The sequence below is a fragment of the Epinephelus lanceolatus genome, chromosome 8 (genome assembly GCF_041903045.1).
Source record: "Epinephelus lanceolatus isolate andai-2023 chromosome 8, ASM4190304v1, whole genome shotgun sequence".
NCBI lineage: Eukaryota > Metazoa > Chordata > Actinopteri > Perciformes > Serranidae > Epinephelus > Epinephelus lanceolatus.
In genome coordinates, this window is record NC_135741.1 from 47,943,116 (window position 1) to 47,966,958 (window position 23,843).

Sequence of the window (23,843 nt, forward strand, 5' to 3'; positions counted from 1 at the left end):
GCAGTGTAGAAGGGGCTTAAGATCACATGGCACTTACATTGAACACAGGTGGACTTGCTATAATGAATCATCTGACTTTTGAAGCTAATTGATAGCATCCAATCTTTTTCAGGGGCAACATAGCAAAGGGGTGAATACAGATGTGCCTTTCTTTTTCAGAATTTTTTGTGTACTGTCATAACAAAAGATCCCAATAAAGTTCCATTTGAATTAAAGGTTTTAATGCAACAAAATAGGTAAAAATGTCAAGGGGGTATTTACTTTTGCAAGGCACTGTATACCTAGAGTCCTACAAGCATTTTTGTTCAGACGTGTGTAATGTAGAGTGCATTGTGCCATTTCACTAATAATGATTGGATGTTTTATGGTGTCTGATACATTGGTCAGGATTGTGCTGCTAATAAAAAGAAGTGTAATATGGAAAACAATTGATAAATTTTGGATCTTCTTAATTTGCCAGTTGTGCTTGAATCATCAAGGGATTAATTATTGTATTAAAATCCCAGCCAATAATGATATGTTGTCTGGCAAGTACATTAATTGTACAGCTCAGCAAAAGACATTAGTAAGGACTGTAGAACCATTTACTGCACCAACGCATTCTCACTCCGACCTTGTCACACATGCAAGCTACCTTGGGTGCGCTGGTTGTTGATGTTCTGGGACGTCATGTCAACTTCAGCCTGTTACATGCATTATGTGTTTTCAAAATACTTTTCTATTTTCACAGGAAATATACCATTTGCATAGAGTCTTTATCAGAATAAACACACTACGTCAATAGAACACCGCAAATTGATGTTTTTTTCCTTCAACAACAAACACATGTGGTTACATTTCCCAACACTCGCACGTGGTTGGGTTTAGGCAACAAAAGCACATGGTCAGGTTTGGGAAAAAAGAACAGGATTTGGCTTCACAATCGTAAGCAAACTCTGACCTCCCGGGTCGAAAGTCAGTGGATATTGGACCCAGTCACCATCGCTCCTGCCCACCCTACCACCTTAACTTAAGTTCAACACTCTGGAGTGAAACCAGGTTAACTGTACATAGCCTGTGTGAAAAACAGCAGCAGAAAATCAAACATGATTTGCATTTTTATGCACTTGATACATGAAATAGAATATGTTAATAATGTGATATATACTTTATGATATGCTGTTCTCGCTGTACTTAGATTTTCGTTTCTTTTTTTGTCAACAGAAACCTGGGCAAATCAGGCCTGAGAGTGTCTTGTCTTGGATTAGGTGAGTGAAGCACATACATGCAAGTCTGCCTACTTTGATAATTAGACTATGAATGTCTCCTGCGGTATAAAGACACAAAACGAGGGAACAAGCACTAAACAAATTCAAGTGCTGTTCAGTCTGCAAGTTAACAGTTTTAAGCTATCATGCTTGCACTCATTTCTATGCCAGCTTTCTCTATTTTCCCCAGCTGCACTTTTAATTTTCCATCAGCGTTTTATACAGTAATATTCTGGAATAATCACAACTTCAAGATAAAATAAACAGAGATTTGATGTGTCAGTAAGCTGTAAGCAGTACAGCAGTTTAGGTCTTTATGGCTGGAAAATATTGACTCATAAACAGCCTTTTTGTACATTTAACCAGTTTTTGTGGCTCGGCACAATAGGATGTTTTACAGACTATTGTTATGGGCGGGACTTGGCTCTAATAGTGGCTAATGGCTGTACAGCCTCCACCAGTATGCAGGGACATACATCAGTGACCTCAGCTAGAGAGGGGAGGGTTGTGTTTATCTAAGCAAAAGGAAGCTGATTAGTGGGTACAGCTGTAGAGAAAGCAGGCTCCCTCTGCAGAGTTACTGTGTGTAAGTATACCATTCTACATTTTAGCATGTATTTACATGAACTTTTTGGCTCAACTACAACAACTGGTTCAGAGCTATATTGTCAGAAATCCTTGACTGAGTGAGTGCAGCCACTTCCTGTTTCAAATTAAAAGCCCTCATTTCAAATAAAAAGCCCCCAAGCATTTTTGAACTAGTCTCCTATAAAGGAAATAGGAGTATTTTAAAAAACACAAACTTGCTAGACTCTTGAAATATTTTGTTACAAATTACATTTGACTTTTTTCCAGCCCTATAAAATTCCAGTTACAAAATACAGAAAAGTAATTGGATTTGATTTGATATTTCGTTTTGAACATGTAAAAAGATGAATATACAAACAAGCAGACAGACAGAAAGAAAGAAATATATACTAACATATACTAACAATGAAAAGTATACTATAAAAGCAATGGCCAATGCATGGTCACTTTGATGTACACATCAAAAAAAAGGAGTGGGAGGAAGTATAAACTTATTAGATCCCACCCCTTAAAGTCATTGAGTGCTAATGAAACAGACAGCTTCCCTATATACCTATACCTCAGACTTTTCTTAATATACAATTTTTAAAATCAGTTAAAATCACACTTTGTCTAATTCACCTTGATCTATGAGAGGCCCTTTGAGACATATTTTATACTTGGTTTCACATGTAACATCATACTCTCAGACATACAGTACAGGCCAAAAGTTTGGACACACCTTCTCATTCAATGCGTTTTCTTTATTTTCATGACTATTTACGTTGTAGATTCTCACTGAAGGCATCAAAACTATGAATGAACACATGTGGAGTTATGTACTTAACAAAAAAAGGTGAAATAACTGAAAACATGTTTTATATTCTAGTTTCTTCAAAATAGCCACCCTTTGCTCTGATTACTGCTTTGCACACTCACACCAAGGGGGGTCGGAAATACTGTAACCAGCTGCCACTCGGGTGGTGCCATCTTGACTATATCCCATATCTTTATTATAATGTGTAGCCTATATATTGGAAATTACGATGGAGTATTAGGGCCACATTGAAGGAAAAAAAATTCGGAGATTTCGAGAATGAAGTCATAACTGAGAAAAAGTCATAATATTAGCCTACGAGAATAAAGTCAAATTATGAGATTAAAGTCATTATTTAATGAGATTGAAGTCATAATATTATGAGAATAAAGTCATAGTTTTTTAAGGAAATAACCAACAACAAACAGAATGTCAGATTGTCTTTCATGCCGTTGTAAGTAGCCCTAGCTCTCCTGGTAAATGTCATAAACTCTGGACACATTTTCCCTGTATGTTGACATGATAATGGCTGTGTTTCCCAGATCCCTCTTAGCTTAAGAAGATCTTTCACTAAGAAGGAGTAGTAAGATCGAGCTGACCCACTCTTAACAGTCTTCTTAGCTACCAAACGCTCACAGATCCAGCCGCGGCAGGCACATTAATATTACACTGAGCAAGGAGATATTAAAACAGTGCGCACCGTATATATTTTGATCTATTTTATACTTCAGATTTATATTGTTTGGCGTTAATTGGTGACAGAAAAGAACGAATTTCATTCTGCAGGAAAACACGTGTCCTTACTGTGCATATTGAATCTTGAATCTATATGTTTTATGAAGACCCTGTGTGCGCTCAGAGCTGTGGCACAAGTTACTCACCGAAATCTGGTGGAAAAAAAAAAATAAGATGAAAAGTAAGTAGGCTGTGTGTGACTAGCCTATGCGCTGATGAAGTGGTGGGTGATCGATGTGCCTGACATCAATTGATTTAGTTTCAGCACCGCGGTAGTGGCCAGCTGCTGTTAAGAGTTTCTTAACAGACTGCAGTTATTTTTATGTTATGTAATCTTTATTCACACTGTATTTATTAATTAAAACAACATATGTCATGTATTGTAGCTTAATTCCTACACAAATATGACATTGTCAGGGCTTAAAGTGAAAAATTTGTCAATCATTCTCCGTCTATAATTTTGGGCCCTACTTGAGCCATGCCCACCTCTATTTATTTTTCACCCCTCTCTCCAGTTCTGCTGTATTAACACCGGGTTTAATATATTTTGCTTCCATCTCTCTGCCCTGCTCTACTCTACTTCAACGCTACTTAGCTCTCTCTCTACTCTACCAGTAGACTACCACATCCACCTGTTGCACAAAACACACACAGCAGTGTTTCCCCTAGGATGGAGTTGTAGCAGCGGAGGTGAAGCACACGCATGAAAAATTATTTTCACATGCGTGAAACTTTTTTGTATGCTTGCAAAGCACAGCCTGCTGGGATGTTTCTATGTATCTACTGGCACCAGAAGGGCTCTTTAGGACTAAGTACATACAGTACATGTGTGCACAGTAATGAACAGGTGAAATGTCTGTCTGGCTTACATATGAGGTGTCTCAAGATTTAGGAAAATAAAATTTTATTGAATATAATAAAAGTAAAAAGTCACTTGACATGCTGCTGTTTTGTGCTATGACCTATTTAAGTGCTGGAAGTTGTTATTTACGTGACAACGCCTGAACGCAACACAAGCTCAGCATGAGTGCCGTGTTTGTCTGTGCGTAACAGCGGTCTGTTGGTGGTTATTTACACACTGTCCATTTCAATAACTTTGTCAGCTGACAAACTGCACCGGGCTCAGGGTCAGGTTTGGTCAGGAAAATGCGACCCGAGCCAGACTCCACACTTTCCTCACCTGTGTGTGTGTGTGGCGGAACTCCGCCGTGCGTGATACAGAGAGCAGAGGAGAATTGAGAATGCGTGACCATGTAGAGACAGAAATGACACGATGACATTAGACCATAAATAGTATATTGTTATGTTATTATATGAAGCATCCGTCGTGCAAAATAATATCAATGGGGGCTGTGGGCAGGACATTGTTACACAGCGTGTGCCTGTGACTTCAGGCAGAGAGACCGCTGCATCAGAGCAGAAGAGCACGTTTTAAAATACATTTATTTTATCAATTAGTTATTAACTTTTACTATTTTTAGCAACTTGCCCAATCGGGCAAGTGAGTTGTTAGTTTACATGCCCGACCTTGAGTTTTACTTGCCCCAGGCAATCGGGCAATCCTTATTGTTGAGCCCTGAATTTGAAAGCTATTTCTCAAGACAAGTTCTGTAATTACCTTATCCACTTTCATTCTGTTTATATCTTAACAAGAGCTGGCCACTACCGTGGTGCTGAAATTAAATCAATCGATGTCAGGCACATCGATCACTCACCACTTCATCAGCGCATGTCACACACAGCCTACTTACTTTTCGTCTTATTATTTTTCTTCCGCCACATTTCGGTGCGTAACTTGTGCCACAGCTCTGAGTGCACACAGGGTCTTCATAAAACATAGATTCAAGATTCAATATGCACAGTAAGGACACGCGTTTCCCTGCAGAATGAAATTTGTTCTTTTCTGTCACCAATTAACGCCAAACAATATAAATCTGAAGTATAAAATAGATCAAAATAGCCTATATACAATGTGCACTGTTGTCCTTGCTTAGTGTAATACTCTGTTGTAATTTCCAGTATATACACATTATAGTAAAGATATGGGATATAGTCAAGATGGCACCACCCGAGTGGCAGCTGGTTACAGTAGTTCCGACCCCCCTTCGTGGATGTGCAGTATGTGTTTCTGAGCGAAGCAGTGGCTAATGTGGCACCTTTTCTGATCTCATAATTATGAGATCCTGATCTCGTAATCTCGTAATTATGAGATCTTTTTTCATAATTACGAGATCCTGATCTCGTAATTATGAGATCTTTTCTCATAATTACGAGATCCGTACAGTACAGTCCTCTCTCGTCTAGCTAACATTTAGTCATGTTACTTACTGATCCATTAGAAAGAAAGCTAGCTGGACATCGGTTTTAAAGCCTCTTCAGTCACAGAGCTCCCTCCATCTCTTGAATGCCTGACTGAGGTTTACTCTTGTTTTTCCTCTTCTTTTATCACTCTCCTTTTTGCTCTTCTTTGCCTCCTCACACAGAGGAGCTCATTTTCTTTTGCTAGGCCGTTTTTCACCTGTCCCCAAACTTTGTCCGTCTGCCATTGTGCTCGTGACTCAACTGTCTCATGCCCAACTCCTCATAAGGACCAGCTCCAGTCCCTGATTGGCTGACTGACCAGTTTCGCAATACATGACGCGTTTCCTGCCGTAAAGCAGATTTTTTCCGCGAAATTTCGTACTATACAAGCTGTACACTGACTACTTTAAGTTATATCGAAGTGTCATTTCTATAGTGTTGTCCCATGAAAAGATAAAATGAAATATTTGCAAAAATGGGAGGGGTGTACTCACTTATGTGAGATACTGTATATTGAGGAAAAAATGCTATCTCTTGCCTCTTTAAATTGTAATGCCCCTCTTAGTCACTGAACACTTTTGTTAATATTTTCTGGTGGTAGGTTATTTTTTGATTTTAGCTTTTATTTGTGCAGTTTGAAAATCCACAAGATCAGAAAATGTTAATAACGTTGACTGTAAAAAAAATAATGAGTTAGTGTGATCCCGATACCCAGTGTTGGGAACATAAATTTGGGCTTCACACGGCGGCACCAAATATGTTGGGGTCAACACATTAGGTCTCACCAAGGCACACCAAATATGGATGGGATTTAGTTGGCTATCGGAAATAATTAATATTTATTATTAATAATTAATAATTAGGTCAAATAATGTGACTTAATTAACATTAAATCACCTCATGGGGCACCATTCCCGTAAAGGGAAAAATGATAGCCAGTTAAAGATATCAGTCTCATAAAATACGCTAAACTATTAATTTAGAGTTTTGATTAATAATTAAATTAATGACAACAACCAAACTTAACAGTAACGCCTGAAGGATTTTGGAGTTCTTGATGCAGCAGAGGTTGACTATTCATTCACCCTTGTGCAACATTAAACAGACAGCAGGTATGATTCCAAAGAATTAGATTTATTCACAAATTAGCAAAGCAAACCAAAACACACAAATTCTAACTAACTATATACAAGCTTGGTGTGTATATATGTGTGTGTGTGAGAGAAAAAGAAGAGAAAGACAAAGGCGGGTGTGGTGATCAAAGAGCCGTTAGGCCTACAAAACAAAATGGCTGACAACAGGGAACTACAAGATGGCCGAATCAAAGCTGGCTTCAGGTCGGGGGAGGTGTTTGTCTGACCGTGTGGTCAGGACAAAGAAAAAGAAGCAGGAACTTTGAGATGCCGGTTTGGGTGTAGCTCTGTTGAAAGCCTGTTTGTTAATGAGTCTATTTCAATGTTTTTTTGTTGCAAACGGTCTGAATTAGTGCAGAGATTGTTTAGTTGGGTGCAAGAATCTGTTTGTGAACAGTAATAACAAACTAAACACTTAGCTTTGGTGAAGCCAACTAATCAATGACCTAACTGCAAACAATCACAACAATAACTCAGTAAACAGCATCAAATCACGTACAACAAGTTAAACAGTCTTGCTTAGCATGTAAAGCTGTGATAAGCTATGCCCAGTTGTTACGTTACCGATCCTTGAATGGATGGGAGAAAGAGTCACTTGGTGGTGTACTGCTTTGTTAGCCGGCAGAAGAAGGCTGGGAAGATGGTTCCAGGTGCAGTCTTTGTTGTGTCCTTTGTTCCAAAGGTGAAACTTCGAGGAAGCTGGTAGCTCAGGGTTTAGCAGAGTTAGACGCTGGGTGTTAACTCACTTAGTTCCTTGTTGCTGGAAAGCTAGTTGCAAATCTTGTGTTTGCAAGAGAGTCTATGATCAATTGCCCTGCCTTTAGTGGTTTGGGGCTATGGAGCCAGGGTCTGGGCCTCTGGGCTGTTCCAGGCCCAGCCGGAGAGAGGGGTGAGCTGCTACGCAGCTGTAGAGCAAGAGCTGTTAGCTGTTGCAGCTCCAGAGCAAGAGAGAGGGCTTGAAAGGAGCAGGACTTAGCTTAGAGTCTAGCGACATCACAGAGGGGCATGTCACTGTAACAGTACTGTCCAATCAAGTTGTGAGACTTGTGTCTCACTGAGGTGTGAGGTGAGACTTCCTGGAGATGGGTGTCAAATAGCTGTCTTTGTTTGAAGACAAATAGCATGCAGAGGAAAAAGCCTTTAAATGTCCAGTGATGATTTTACCAAACGATAAATCACCTGTGGTCCTGTGAATCACAACACCAATAATGCTCTTTATTGGAGAATAGGAAGTGATGCAGTCAAGTTTTGTAATTCCTCTGTGTTTAAACCTCTGCACAGTAATTTAAATATGGTAAAACTAGTGAAAAGTAAAGAATATGTAGTGATTTCTGGTCCACAACCTGCTTTGTTTTGTTTCATTTCAAACTGAAATGCTTCTTGATGATTTAATTTGTATGTTTGATGTGTGATTTTCAGCCAATTTTCTCATCTGCTGTCACCCCAAGAAATTTCATTTCCGTATGTCAAATACAAGTAACAGACATACTACCTATCTCTGATTACCTGATCACTGTTTTGCACGGAAACTCCACAAAGTTAAAGTAATGATGTTCTGTACCTGAGAATCTCAGGCTGACTTTAAGATTAATACCTCTGAAAAAAAAAATCACTTCCAGCTAGTAGATTTGGGAATCACCAGAAGCTCCACGGTATTTGAGTCACAAAACAATATTATCACAATACTATTGTGATAAGTCGTTTGAGTTCTGCTTTTTGGCTGCTTGTATCAATAAAATGTGTGCGAAGCCATCTACCAGAGCCAACACCGCCAGAGCCACAAACGCTAACGTGGGCGAGGACGCCACTGAGCACGGTTACCTGAGAAATATCCTGGATGATATCCGCTCCGACGTCGCAGCAATGAAGCAAGAAATCCTGGCTGAACTGCGTAACTCTGTTACAGCTTTGAATGCTGCAGTGAGCTCAAACACGCAGAAAATTCAGGATATGGAGGACGGCCTGTCCACAGTTGACAGCAGAGTTGGCGAACTGGAAGCTGAGGTCAGCACCCTAAATTCTCAGACTGAGAACCTGCAATCCCAGCTGGATGATCTGGAGAACAGGTCCCGGCATTCACTCCGGCCAAAAAGCTGCTCCGCCAGGCTGGATTGAAATACTCATTGCTGCACCCGGCTACGCTCCGCTTCACGTTCAACGGCACCAGGCAGGAGTTTAAGTCACCGCAAGATGCATGCACTTTGATTACCAAGAGTGTCCTGCATGCCCTTAAAGAAACCACTGCGGCAATCGGCACCACAGGTAATAATGACTGAGAGACTATATTATTCACCTTTCCATTCTGGCCATTTTGGCTGAACGTCATATAACCGTTGAACATTATCAGTGACTTTTATGAGGCATGAGGTTTGCTGACAGCCCTGTCTTGGCTTAAATAAATAAATGAAGTGAAAGTTAACTAATGTGAGATTTTGATGGACAAACTTAATGATGTTGCATATGCAACTGCATATCTCATGTGCTCTTTTCATTATATATATATTTTTTTTGTATCCGGGCTGGCAATGTAGCTCTTTCAAATTTTTGTGTTGTTTTGTGTGTGTTTTGTTTTTTATACAACACAGCAATTCATTAAAGTTGGCCGTTTGGTCTATTGCATACTGAAAAGTATCATTACTGCCAGCTCTGGATGGCTCTCTAGTTTGAGCTCAAGAGCGTTATATACTTACTTAACTCTCTTCTCTGGTTTTTTTTTTTTTTTTGTTACTGAAACGACAGTGTTTGCAATGATATACATATATATATATTTTTCTCCTCTTGTTAATTCCCATAAATGATCATTGTCCACGACAAGTGTTGTTATTATTATTATTATTAGTAGTAGTAGTAGTATTACTTCAACTCTTAAAATTATTTTCTATTCTCTTTTATTTATTTACTTTTTTTTTTTCTTTATCCTCCTCTCATGTGGGTTTATAGTGTATCGGAGAAGCGCTAAGTTATGAGAGTAGCAAGTGGAATGCACTCCAAATATGCTTTGTGGTTTAGAAAGTCAGAGCACCTAGTTTGGGTAGGTGTCTGTGTGGTGGGGGGGGTGGGTCAACATTCCTCTTGGTTGTTGTGTTTTATGTATACATGTCTGTATCACCTTATGTACTTTAGGTTCCCTATCTGAGAGTAGTTATTGTCGGGCCCTTGACATTCCACCTGGTCGAACACTTTTCCTTCAAATTGATTTACTTCCTATGTATATTATGAAACTTAGTAATATTGCATGAGTGGAACCCGGGATAGGAAGATCCAATTCACCACGTGGAATGTTAAGGGCTTGAATAATCCCATTAAAAGAAACAAGGTCCTAGCCCATGTGGTGCATCTCCATACTGATATAGCTTTCTTACAGGAGACACATTTGTGCACCAGAGATGTAGGATAGGATGCACCAGCTGTGTGATTTTATCCATGATAATAATTTATTTGAGGAATTTCAGTCAGGATTTAGAGTGCATCATAGCACTGAGACAGCATTAGTTAAAATTACAAATGACCTTCTGATTGCTTCAGACAAAGGACTTGTCTCTGTACTTGTTTTATTAGATCTTAGTGCGGCGTTTGACACAATTGACCATCAAATTCTACTGCAGAGACTGGATCACTTAATTGGCCTAAAAGGTTCTGCACTAAGCTGGTTTAAATCTTGTTTATCTGATCGTTTTCAGTTTGTTGACGTTCGTAATGAATCATCCTTACGTACCAAAGTTTGTTTTGGAGTTCCGCAAGATTCTGTGCTCGGACCAATCCTATTTACTCTATATATGCTTCCTTTAGGTAACATCATTAGAAATCACTCTATAAATTTCCATTGTTATGCGGATGATACTCAGTTGTATTTATCGATGAAGCCAGAAGAAAGTAATCAATTAACTAAACTCCATAACTGCCTTAAAGACATAAAAATTTGGATGAGCACCAATTTCCTGATGTTAAATTCAGACAAAACTGAAGTTATTGTTCTTGGCCCCAAACAACTCAGATACTCTTTATCTGATGACATAGTTTCTCTAGATGGCATTGCTCTGGCCACTAGCACTACCGTAAGAAACCTCGGAGTAATATTTGATCAAGATTTGTCTTTTAATTCTCATTTAAAACAAACCTCACTGACTGCATTTTTTCATCTGTGTAATATTGCGAAAATTAGGCCTATCCTGACCCGAAAAGATGCAGAAAAATTGGTCCACGCTTTTATTACCTCAAGGCTGGATTACTGTAACTCTCTATTATCAGGTAGCTCTAGTAAGTCCTTAAAAACTCTCCAGCTAATTCAGAATGCAGCAGCACGTGTACTAACAGGAACTAAGAAACGAGATCATATTTCTCCTGTTTTAGCTTCTCTGCACTGGCTCCCTGTAAAATCCAGAATTGAATTTAAAATCCTACTGTTAACTTATAAAGCTCTAAATGGTCAAGCTCCATCATATCTTAGAGAGCTCATAGTGCCATATTATCCCACCAGAACACTGCGCTCTGAGAACACAGGGTTACTCGTGGTCCCTAAAGTCTCCAAAAGTAGATCAGGAGCCAGAGCCTTCAGCTATCAGGCTCCTCTCCTGTAGAATCATCTTCCTGTTACGGTCCGGGAGGCAGACACCGTCTCCACATTTAAGACTAGACTTAAGACTTTCCTCTTTGATAAAGCTTATAGTTAGGGCTGGCTCAGGCTTGCCCTGTACCAGCCCCTAGTTAGGCTGACTTAGGCCTAGTCTGCCGGAGGACCCCCCTATAATACACCGGGCACCTTCTCTCTTTCTCTCTCTCTCTCTCTCTCGTATTCTATTACTGCATCTTGCTAACTCGGCCATTCTGGATGTCACTAACTCGGCTTCTTCTCTGGAGCCTTTGTGCTCCACTGTCTCTCAGATTAACTCATATCACAGCGGTGCCTGGACAGTGTGACGTGTGTGGTTGTGCTGCTGCCGTGGTCCTGCCAGATGCCTCCTGCTGCTGCTGCCATCATTAGTCATTAGTCATATTTCTACTGTTATAATACACATATGATTATTATCACACATGTATACTATCAGATATTAATATATACTTTCAACATATTGTATCACAGTAGCCAGAACTATAACTATAATATTATTACTTTCAATAATATTGTTGTAAGCTACTGTTATTACCTGCATCTCTCTCTCTCTGTCTCTCTCTCTGTCTCATTGTGTCATACGGATTACTGTTAATTTATTATGCTGATCTGTTCTGTACGACATCTATTGCACGTCTGTCCGTCCTGGAAGAGGGATCCCTCCTCAGTTGCTCTTCCTGAGGTTTCTACCGTTTTTTTTCCCGTTAAAGGGTTTTTTTGGGGAGTTTTTCCTGATCAGCTGTGAGGGTCATAAGGACAGAGGGATGTCATATGCTGTAAAGCCCTGTGAGGCAAATTGTGATTTGTGATATTGGGCTTTATAAATAAAATTGATTGACTGATTGATGCAAAAAAGCTGGGTCGGAAACATTTTCCATTCCAAATTTAATTCAGAATCAAGAGGTATGGCCATTATCATACATAAAAACATTCCATTTGAATCCAATAGAGTTATTGCAGATACAAACGGCAGATTCATTATTGTTACCGGCCAGCTCCTTAATAGACAGGTTGTTTTAGCATGTGTGTATGGACCAAACTGGGATGATAATAATTTTTTAATACCTTTTTTGCTTTACTCCCCAATATTGATGACCATGTCCTGATCTTAGGTGGAGACTAACCCTAACCCTATTTTATATTAATTTTTATACCAATGAAAAAAACAAATCTGTATGACTAAATTCTTACATTTTGACATGTATCTCACCATAACAAGTTGGAAAATGACATATTCTGCCATATCTGAAGAGGGGAGACTCTCTGGAATCTGGCAATATAAGAACCATGCTGCTGGGACATTCTGTCACTTCACGTGCACGTGTCCCCCTCGATGTACAGTCAGGTCCATAATTATTTGGACAATGATACAGTTGTCATCATTTTGGCTCTGTACACCACCACAATGGGTTTTAAATGAAACAATGAATACCTGCTTAAAGTGCAGACTCTCAGCTTTCATTTAAGGCTTTTTTCAAAAATGTAGTATGAACCGTGTAGGAATTACAACCATTTCTTCACACAGTCCCCCAACTTTAAGGGCTCATAAGTATTTGGACAAACTAACATAATCATCAATTAAACAGTCAGTTTTAATACTTGGTTGCAAATCCTTTACAGTCAATGACTGCCTGAAGTGTTGGACACATAGGCATCATCAGATGCTGGGTTTCTTCCCTGGTGATGCTCTGCCAGCCCTTTACTGCAGCCGTCTGCACTTCCTGCTTGTGTTTTGGGTGTTTTGCCCTCAGTTTTGGCTTCAGCAAGAGAAACGCATGCTCAATTGGATTCAGGTCAAATAATATGACTTGGCCATTGCAGAACATTCCACTTCTTTGTCTTAAAAATGTCTTTGGTTGCTTTTGCAATATGCTTCAGGTCAATGTCCATCTGCACTGTGAAGCATCGTCCAATGAGTTTTGAAGCATTTAGTTGAATTTGAGCAGATAATGGTGCCCCAAACACTTCAGCTTTCATCCTGCTGCTCTTGTAAGCAAGACAAGACTTCACTAGAATAAATACAGAGGGTTTATCACAAGATGCAAACCATTGGTTAGCCTTAAAAATGGAAGGCCAGATTAGAGTTTGTCAAAAACCATCTAAAAAGCCTGTACAGTTGTGGAACAGCATACTATGGACAGATAAAACAAAGATCAACTACCAGAATGATGGGAAGACGAGAAGGAAGAAGGGAAGGAACTGCTTATGATCCAAAGCACACCACCTCATCAGTGAAGCATGGTGGAGGTACTGTTATGTCATGGCCATGTATGACTGCCAGTGGAACTGGTTCTCTTGTATTTATTGATGATGTGACTGCTGACAAGAGCAGCAGGATGAAAGCTGAAGTGTTTGGGGCTACATTATCTGCTCAGATTCAACCAAATGCTTCAAAACTCATTAGACGATGCTTCACAGTGCAGTTGGACAATGACCTGAAGCATACTGCAAAAGCTACACACAAAAGCTCCTACACGGTTCATACTACATTTTTGAAAAAAGCCTTAAATGAAAGCTGAGAGTCTGCACTTTAAGCACGTATTCATTGTTTCATTTAAAACCCATTGTGGTGGTGTACAGAGCCAAAATGACAACAACTGTATCATTGTCCAAATAATTATGGACCTGACTGTATATGGTGACTACTGCCCTGTCAGGCATGCATAATTAGGCCTCAGTTGTCTGGATGTGCAAAAGTGAAGTGCGCTGGTTTTGTCATACAAAGTTTGATGGAGTGTCAACTGGACAATATGGAGATATTTGCATCTTGAAAGCTGGACTACAAATGTGGATAGACAGGGAGAAACACACGCAAGCCTAAGACGTGGTAAGATATGATTTTCCTCACTATATGAAGTGACTGATGTAGAGTCTCTCCAATAAAAACGAATACATTTATGAGTCACTGAGGGGCGAACGGGCAGAACTTTTTTTGGATGCGTGTTCTGGGCAAAAACAATAAACCAATGTCCAATACTGAGTTGCTTTTGAGTGCGGTGACCCATTTATTTGCTTTCTTTTTATGCTCACCTTAGCACAGGTAAAACACAGGTAAATCCACAGGTACGTTTTCCGACATTAAATTAACTTTAAACACAGGTAAGTTTCATTCATCAATTTGTTTGATGAGACGCCGCCACCCTGATACTGACACGGTCAAAAACTGTATGCTTCCCCCTTCCACACCTGCTGCTCATCACCTGGAGCCGGTTACACCATCTGGACTTTACTAAGTCTGGTCGTAACTCCTAAGACGGTCTTTGTTAAGACCAGTCTAAAGGAGTGGACTTACGCTGGTTGCACCAACAGGGCTTACGCCTGGTCTTAGCTACGCTGGTTTTACCTGTGCGCGTCCATGTGTATGCCCCCGGAATGTCCCACGCGGCCTGCCTAAAGGAGCGCGGTGACGTTAAATGACGCGCCGCTGAATCACCCCGTGTGCTTGACAGATGACAATTGACAGTTGACAGCCCCTCTCATCTGTGTTGACAGTTTATTTACAGTTTAAGATTTGAAGAAAACATGAAGGATCAATGAAAAACTTTACCGACAATGAAATTAGAAAATTAATCAAGCTGTACAGCCAGCACAGAGATGTATCACAAATAAGAAAAAACAGTCGGTATAGGCAGAGATAACGGGGCACATCAATACGTGTTCAGACTCTGGCTGCTTTCATACAGAGGCTGACATGAGGAAGAAGTGGAAAGATCTTCTCAGCAAGGCAAAAAAATACATCTCCTCCAAAAAAAATCATCCAAATGGCGGGGGTCCTCCCCGAAAACCTCAATTTACAGTGACATCATTGTTGACGTATTTGGGGAGGATTCCCCTGCCTGGTGGGAAGGCTGGTGGTAGTGCTGCGTTGCAGCCCAACACAAACTGTAGCTAAATCCGGTGACAGCTCTCTCAGTAAGTTCAAACAGATCTCTCCTACCGAATTGAAACCTCTCAATCAGCTCCTCGTCATTATATAAGCTATGTCCAATTGTTTCTGTCCCTAATTATCCTCTCCCATCTAAATGCCTGCTCGTATACAGACGGTGGATGAGACGTGCCATAATCAAGTCGCGCTCTCTGCACTCTAGAGCGCATGAGCGCAGCTTGATAATGACCTTACACCTGCTCTTGACTAGGTGTAAGATTTACGCCCTATCTTAGTGAGAAGAAGGCTTAAGCCCTGTTGGTGCAACCGGCGTAACTATTAGGTCGGACTTAGAACGCCAAGTTACGACCGACTTAGCTTAAGACCAGGCTTAAGACCAGTTGGTGCAACCGGCCCCTGCAGCTTACCTTTATGCCTTTTCTGAGTTAATGCTCCACCCAATGTTCAAACAGAAAACTACATACAACAATGCAAATGGTAACCTGTGATATAAACATAAAAAATAAACAAAAAGTACATTATGGCTCCAACACACCGGCCCCTAATTGTTAATGGCAGGAGGGCATAAACAATTCAACACATATTTACAACATGGAGCCAAGAAATCCAAACCAAAAACATCTCTATGTTAGAGGTCACTAGCAATAACTGTGTAATTACAGCTCATGTTGCAACTTCTTGCAGAAGACAAAGTTTGGTCACTGGCCTGTCCAGTATGCTGATTTTGGTTTGCACCCGTGCAGAACGTACTAGTCCTTTCCTGTCTGGATAAGTCTGTAGAACTCTTCCGAGTAACCAGGAATTGCATGGGGCTGTCGGATCTGCAATAAGCACAACATCTCCAGGCACAAGACTTCGTCTTTTCCTACGCTCCTGTAGCAAGGGTAAATATTCTCTTAGCCAGCACTTCCAAAAGAGGTCAGACATGTACTGTACTTGTTTTCACCTCCTTTTGATGTAGAGATCATCCTTCTCAAACAGTCGAGGTGGTAAGACTGGTTTTCTTTTCATTGTGAGCAGATGATTGGGTGTAAGAGCTTCCAGATCATTAGGATCTCCAGATAACTTGGTGATAGGGCGGTCATTTAGAATGGCTTCAACTTCACACAGAACTGTATGGAATCCTTCATCATTCAGGGTTTGTTGATGTAAAACTGATGTTAGAATCCGTCTAACCATCCTTATGATGCGTTCCCATACACCTCCATGATGAGAAGCTGATGGTGGGTTGAAGCTCCACTTTATCCCTTCCTGTAAGAAAGCATCTTGTATTTTTCTGTGATTTAAGGCAGCAAGAGCTTCTCTCAACTCCCTTTCAGCACCAATAAAGTTGGTTCCATTGTCGGAGCATAGATGAGAGACCTGTCCTCTTCTACAAATGAACCTGCGCAGAGTGTTTATACAGGAATCATTATCCAATGAATACGCAACTTCCAAGTGGACTGCTCTACATGCCATACATGTGAAGATGACCCCATAGCGCTTCTCCAGGCTACGTCCTCTCTTGACCTCGATTGGACCAAAATAATCAACCCCCACATTGGTGAATGGAGGAAGATCTGGAATGATTCTTTCCATGGGCAGGTCGGCCATTTTCTGCTCACCCAACTTCCCTTTATGGCGCTTACAGAATCCACAGTTGGACAGGATCCTTCTGGTCGTTGCATTAGCGCTGGTGATCTAATATTTGCTCCGTAATATGGAGAGAACATGGTTTCTCCCACCATGGCCTAGTTGTTCGTGGATATGCTTTAGTATTAGAGAGAATACATGTTGGTCCTTGGATAGGATAACTGGATGTTTTGTCTCCTCAGGCATGGCAGCCTTACTCAATCTCCCTCCAACTCTAAGCAATCCATCCTCCAGAGTGGGGTCCAGTTTGTAGATCGTATTCTCCTTTTTCACTTCACATTTACAAGATGATAATACAGCAAACTCATTGGGGAACCTTTCCTGTTGAGCAAAGCGAATGATGGATGCTTCAGCTTCCAAAAGATCATCTGGAGTCAAACTCTGTCCTCCAAATGCAGCTTTAAGCTGTTGCATTTCCTGTTCCACTCGATTGCCACCAATGTTTGCATCCTCTTGACTCAGATGTTTTCTTTTTAGACTCATCTTCTGTAGAGCCTTCCTTATTTTCAGAAACCATGCAACTGACCTCTTCAACCTTCTCCAGTCAGAAAAGTAGGTTATCAGTTGATGAGTAGCATTTGGTGTGTCCTCAACAATCACTGCATTGGCTGTGAGCTCCCTTTTGACCTCCGGATCGTCAGCAGCAATGTCAGAATCCAAACTGCTTACTGGCCATGCCTCCTATGTTTTCCACAGAAATTCAGGGCCTTCAATCCATCTTCGGTTTGTTAACAAATGATCCATTGTTAATCCTCTTGAGGCTTCGTCTGCAGGGTTCTGTGTGGTATGAATGTACCTCCACTGTGAGACATCGGTTGCTCTTCAGATGGTAGATATCCTGTTTGCTACAAAGGTTTGAAATCTCCTGTCCTCGTTCCTGATATACTTCAAAACTGAAGTACTTTCAGTCCAGAAACATGATTTCTCAAGTAGAAGCTGTAACTCTGCTCTTAGCATTGTGTCACTCGAACAGCAAGAACAGCAGCAGTGAGTTCCAAACGAGGAATCGTCACTTGCTTGAGTGGACCCACTCTGGCTTTGCCTAGCATGAAAGAGACATGGATAATGTTGCTGTTGTTCTGCAGCCTGAGATATGTCACAGTACCATATCTGCTTTCACTGGCATCTGAAAAGTGATGTAATTGGCAAGGAGTGGGTTGTCCAAAATCTGGCGGTTTGAGGCATCGATATATGCTGAATGTCGTCACCTTTTCCAGGTCTTGTAACAATTTGATTCACTGCTGCTGGGGAGCTGAGGGAATCTGATCATCCCATCCATTGCTCCTCCTATACAGATCCTGTAGTATGAGCTTGGCTGGAAGTGTGAGCGGTGCAAGAAATCCCAAGGGATCATAAACTGAGCTGACCACCGATAGAATCCCACGTCTACTATGGGGCTGTTCCTTGAGTGCCATTTTGAACTTGAAAGTATCTGTCTCGACACACCAATGAAGGCCAAGGGCTCTCTCAAGTGGCAGCTGGTCTCTGTCCAAATCCAACTCATGCAGAATCTTTGATCTCGGTTCCTCTGGAATGGATAGCAATACTCCATGGTTGTTGCTAATCCATTTTGTCAAATGGAAGCCTCCCTTATGACAAACAGCTATCAAATCTCAGACCATTTTGACAGCCTTCTCCTCAGACAGCAAGCTTTTAAGACAGTCATCCATGTAAAAGTTCAGATTGACTGTGTCAGTTACCTCAGCAGGGAAACTGTTCTGGTTATCTTCTGCAACCTTTCGTAGGGCATAACAAGCACAGCTGGGTGAAGACGCTGCCCTGAACAGATGCACAGTCATCCTATATTCCACAGGTTCTTGCTTTAAATCGCCTTCTGGCCACCACAAGAAATGCAGGAAATCTCGGTCATCCTGGGCTACCTTGACTTGATGGAACATGGATTGAACATCAGCCATCACTGCCACAGGTTCTTGTCTGAATCGTGTGAGGACTCCTAACAAAGAACTGGTAAGGTAAGAGCCTTGTAGAAGCTGGCTCTTGAGAGATTTTCCTCTGAACTCGGCTCCACAGTCAAACACAACACGAAGATTTCTTTTCTTGGGATGGTACACCCCATGGTGTGGAATGTACCAAACCTTACCATCTGACCATTCCAACTGATGTTCAGGCACACATTCAGCATACCCCTCCTTGATGACATCATTGAGGAAGTTGGTGTATTCCTGGTGGAACTTCTCATCTCTCGAAATGCCTCTTCAAACCAAGAAGATGCTGCTTAGCAACACAATGATTGTTTGGCAGAGAGATATCTTTGTTCTTAAAGGAAAGTTTCAAGCTGTAATGTCCATCTTGAAGCTTCACTGAATTCTTCATGATTTCCATGAACTTGACATCATTTCTCGACATCTCCTCTTTGTCCTCTGATGTCTGTTCATTAAAATCGTGGTTGTACTGATTATTCAGTAATTCCTCCAGTCTTTCTATGGAAATCCTGTCAACAGTAGCAGCTGGGTGGCCACTCTAACACTGCTTATCACTGCATCCCTGAAGGGGGCCATTAATAACCCACCCCAATAGGGTCCTAATGGCATAGGGTCCATTTCCACGACTGTTGACTACTTCCCAGGGTTCAAGCGTTTTGGAGGCATTGGTGCCTATCAACAACTCCACATCAGCTTGGATACGAGGAACATCAACACCATCCAAGTATGGCCACTTAGCCAATTCCTCTTCTTTGATGAGGTTATCTGTGCTTACAGGCATCCTCTTCTGGGTATAGACCTCTGGTAAGTCGCAGAACCGTTTTCCAGTGAGACTTGAAATCTCCAAACCTGTCAACTTGTAGCTGGGAAGTGATGCTCTTGAGCCCATGGTTCGTAGACTGATTTGAGCTTTTCTTCCATTCATATTCAGCTGCCTCATCAGGTTTTCTGAACAAAATGTGGTTGTACTGCCTGGATCAAGAAATGCATATGTTTGTATGACTTTGTCTCCTTTGCTGGACTTCACCTGAACAGGTAGGATGGACAGAATCCCATCATTGTTCCTGGCCCCTGTATGACCACATGTTTGCAGTGAGACCAGTGCGTTCCTCACCGATGGTTCCTTGGGCTGTTTAGGGTCTGTGTTGCTTGCTCTCACCTTTTGATTAATGTGAAGAACGCTAGGACGGTTTTGGCTGCACACCTTACAAGTCAAGCGCTTATCGCAGTCCTTGCTCTTATGCACACTGCGTAGGCAGCCAAAGCAGACTCCTGTCTTCTTCAGAAAGTTTATCTTGTCTCTGCATTTTCTCCTCCAAACGTGGACATTGCTCCAGTGGGTGACCTTGAGAGCAACACATACAAACACTTGTGTTCTTTGCAACTGAAATACTTGGCCGTTGAGCCTGATTAGGCTTTCTGGGTTCTTCAGATGCAGGGGTTTCAATGTTAGTAATGGTGGTTGCAAAACTGTCTCCTTTAAATTTTGGCTTTGACTGTGATTTCATACTGTTCACATTTTTGCTTGCTGTTGTGAGTTGTGTATTGTGAATGTCCCCAAAGATTGGGTCAGACAATATTTTAACTTGATGCTCGATGAAGGTGACAATATCAATGAACCGTGCTCTGCATTTGGATCTTTCCAGTATCTCACATGCAGAAATTCTCCATTTTTCTCTTAGCTTGTATGGAAGCTTCAGAATCACTGTTCTCATATTTGCCGGCATATCCAATTCTCTCATGTAGTGCACATCCTCCATTGCATTACAACATTCACGCAAAAACAGTGCATATGCTTGAAGAGATTTGATCCTCAGGTTTTTCTACTGGCCAGTTGAGAACTTTCTCCATGTATGCTGCAGTGATATTGTGTTTGTTCCCAAAGTGTTCCTTTGACAGATGCTTTGCCATGGCATAGCCTCTGTCTGGAGCCATATGCTGACAGCTACGCACTAGCTCTTTTGGCTGACCTCTTGTGTACTTGTCCAGGAAATACAAACAATCCCCTATGTTGATAGCATTGCTCTCCACACAATGTTCAAAGGCTCTGATAAATGTTCGATACTGCAGAGGATCACCATCAAGATGGAATTTCCCTTGGTGGTAGTAAATGAGCAGTTTGTTGTTGTATTAGCAATGTTGATATTTAGAGGGCCAAGCCTGAGGGGCTTCGGGGGATGCTTATGCAAGCAGACGCGTTTCCTAGGACCAGCGGTGCTAGGAACCCTATTGTTTTTGTAAAGATTTTTATAGTTTTTCTCTATTTTTATTCTTCCAATGATAAAAGTGGTGCTGCAGGCTAAACCGTGCAAGGGAGGGCAGTGCAATTTGGAGGGTTGGTCCAGACCCCTGCACGTACCTCAGACGCAAAAAACTACATATGTCCACCTGCAGGGGGCACTATAACCAAGGCCAACGCGCTTTGGCCTATAACTCCCACACTGTATGTCGTACATTCAAAAACGTTATATCCCCAGATTCCCTGAATAGAGCTGAATCACTTTGCAATTGGCCACGCCCACTTTCACCTATTTTTTTTTTTTCGCAAAATCGCAAAAACTGGAAAACCTACTTTTTTGACCTCCTCCTTGGGATTTTGTCCAATCTGCGTGAAACTAGGTATGTACACTCGTCACCTGGACCTGATCTAAAGTTAACAAAAATTCCGCAAATTATTACTGAACAAATTTGTATAGCTAGCTATAAAAATGTAAACTGTTACATATCTCAATCAAACTTAATGCTATTAACACCAAATCTCAGATCATTAATTGGCATGACACTGAGCCAAATTTGGCAAATGTTGGAGGCCACTCGGAGGTGCTACAAATATGGGAAGTTTATATCTCTTAAACGGCTACACCCATTTCTACGAAATTTGGTCAGTATGATGTAGGGCCATTCCTGAGGCCATATATTGAAGGTGGTCATGATTGGTCAATGTGGACATGGCTTATTATAGGATAAACAACAAACATTTACTACAGCTGAACTATTACGCTGAGGGCTGTGAAATTTATAGGGTACATATAGAATAGGACGCAGATCTTCCATACCAAAAATTGTGCATATGCTCCACTAGGTGGTGCTATAACGGATGCAAACACGTTTTTGCGTGTAACTTCCACATTTTAAATTACACATTCATAAACATTATATCCATGTGTTCCCTGAATAGAGCTGGGTTTTCTGACACAGGCCCCGTCCACTTCTGCTGCACATTCTCTTTGCTTATTTGCCACATGTCCAAAACCTACTTTTTCAAACTCCTCCCACAGTTTAAGCACCACCTACATTAAAAACTTTGCACATAGAATCTCCACTCCAGATGTGTCTGATCAAAAGTCATCAAAAGAATGCTGGCACTCCAAAAAATGCGCTAGTTATAATCGAACTATTTTTTGTGAGCTAAAAAACACATATTGTTTCATATTTTGGTCAAAATAAAAGCTTTCAACATCAAACTTAAGTCACTTGTTACCGCGGTCATCAAGAGGCTCTATGCCAAATTTGGTGCAAATCGGCCTATAGTTGGTGCTATAACAGATGCAAATGCGATTTTGCCTGTAACCTCCACATTTTAAACAACACATTCATGGACATCAATGCAATGTATTTCCTGAATAGAGGTGGGTTTTCTGACACAGGCCCCGCCCACTTCTGCTGCAGATTTCCTTTGCTAAGTCACCACATATCCAAAACCTACTTTTTCGAACTACTCCTACGGTTTAAGTGCTATCTGTGTGAAACTTTGCACAAACAATCTCCAGATGTGTCTGATCAAAATTTATCAAAAGAATTTTGGCACTCCAAAAAATGCACTAGTCATAACCAAACAATCTTTTTTGCTAGCTAAAAAACACATATTGTTTCATATTTTGGTCAAAGTAAATGCTTTTAACATCAAACTTTATTCACTTGTTTTGGATGTCATCCAGAGGCTCTGTGCCAAATGTGGTGCAAATCGGCTAATTGGGGGGGGGGGGGCTAAAATCCACAAACATGAAGTCTCAAGTACAAGATTTGAACAAAATTTGGTGAGTGTGATGTGGGGTCACTCCTGAGGCCGGACATAAAGTTAAGAAATGATTGGTCAAAGTGGGCATGATTTATTACAACAAATCCAAATCACCACACTTTCAGCCTTTCACACTTCCAGTGCACTTCCCATTACAGCAAATACCATGGCTCGGACGTCGGCCCATGTCCCTGCACTCGCCCTGAGCCCATCATGCTTCGGGGCCGACTTCTGTGGGCTCCGTGGGGCACGGGGGCCGAGTTGCACGGGGAGGCTTGGCCCCCGTTCATAACTGCTTGCAGTTCTAGTTCATTTTGTCTTTGCAGTAGGTTGCAGAATGCTGATGCTTCATCATTTCTTTGAAGTGGTCGTTGAGATTGAATGACATTTGGATTTGTTAGTTGCACGAGGATCCAAAAGAGGTCTGCTTAATGTTTTTCCATGCTTTGTTTCATTTAGTTGAACGTCTTGACTTTTGTTTTGTGTTGCATTCCAATATGCATGTTGTTGTTACATAAATGGTTGTTGTTGTTGTGAGTCCACAAGAGTAGGTTGATAGTCTTTTGCCTGTGGGTTAAGAGTGGTAGATATTTCCTTTAATGTTGTTCCCTTTTCATGAGGGTTGAAAGTGGTGGATGTTTCCTTTAACCTTTCTCCTTTCTCAAAATAAGATTCCATTCCATTTGATTGTGTATTTGAGGGAGTTTTGCAACTGGAAGCTGTTGATACTGCTAGTTTAGCAGCAGAGGCAGCCATTTCAGTATCAAGCTCCAGTTTTTCCTTTCTCCTCCTTAGCTCCTCCGTTTTGCTCCTCCAAAGCGTGTTTCTCCTTTAAAGGGCCAGTGTGTAATATTTGGCATGGTTTATTGTCAATCTGAATCTGAATCTGAATATTCTATCCATTAATATGTTTATACAAGTGTATGATCGCTATAAGATAAAATTTGTTTGGTTT

At 41.1% G+C, this 23,843-nt stretch overlaps 1 protein-coding gene across 1 annotated transcript in view; it reads left to right on the forward strand.

The window, feature by feature from the left end:
- Nucleotides 1-23,843, forward strand: part of LOC117258763 (voltage-gated potassium channel subunit beta-2-like) — a 221,063-nt gene that overhangs the window by 55,006 nt on the left and 142,214 nt on the right. Inside the window, exon 3 of the mRNA XM_078170444.1 lies at nucleotides 1,204-1,247. Coding sequence (XP_078026570.1) covers nucleotides 1,204-1,247 — 44 coding nt within the window. The remainder of the gene's footprint in view (nucleotides 1-1,203; nucleotides 1,248-23,843) is intronic.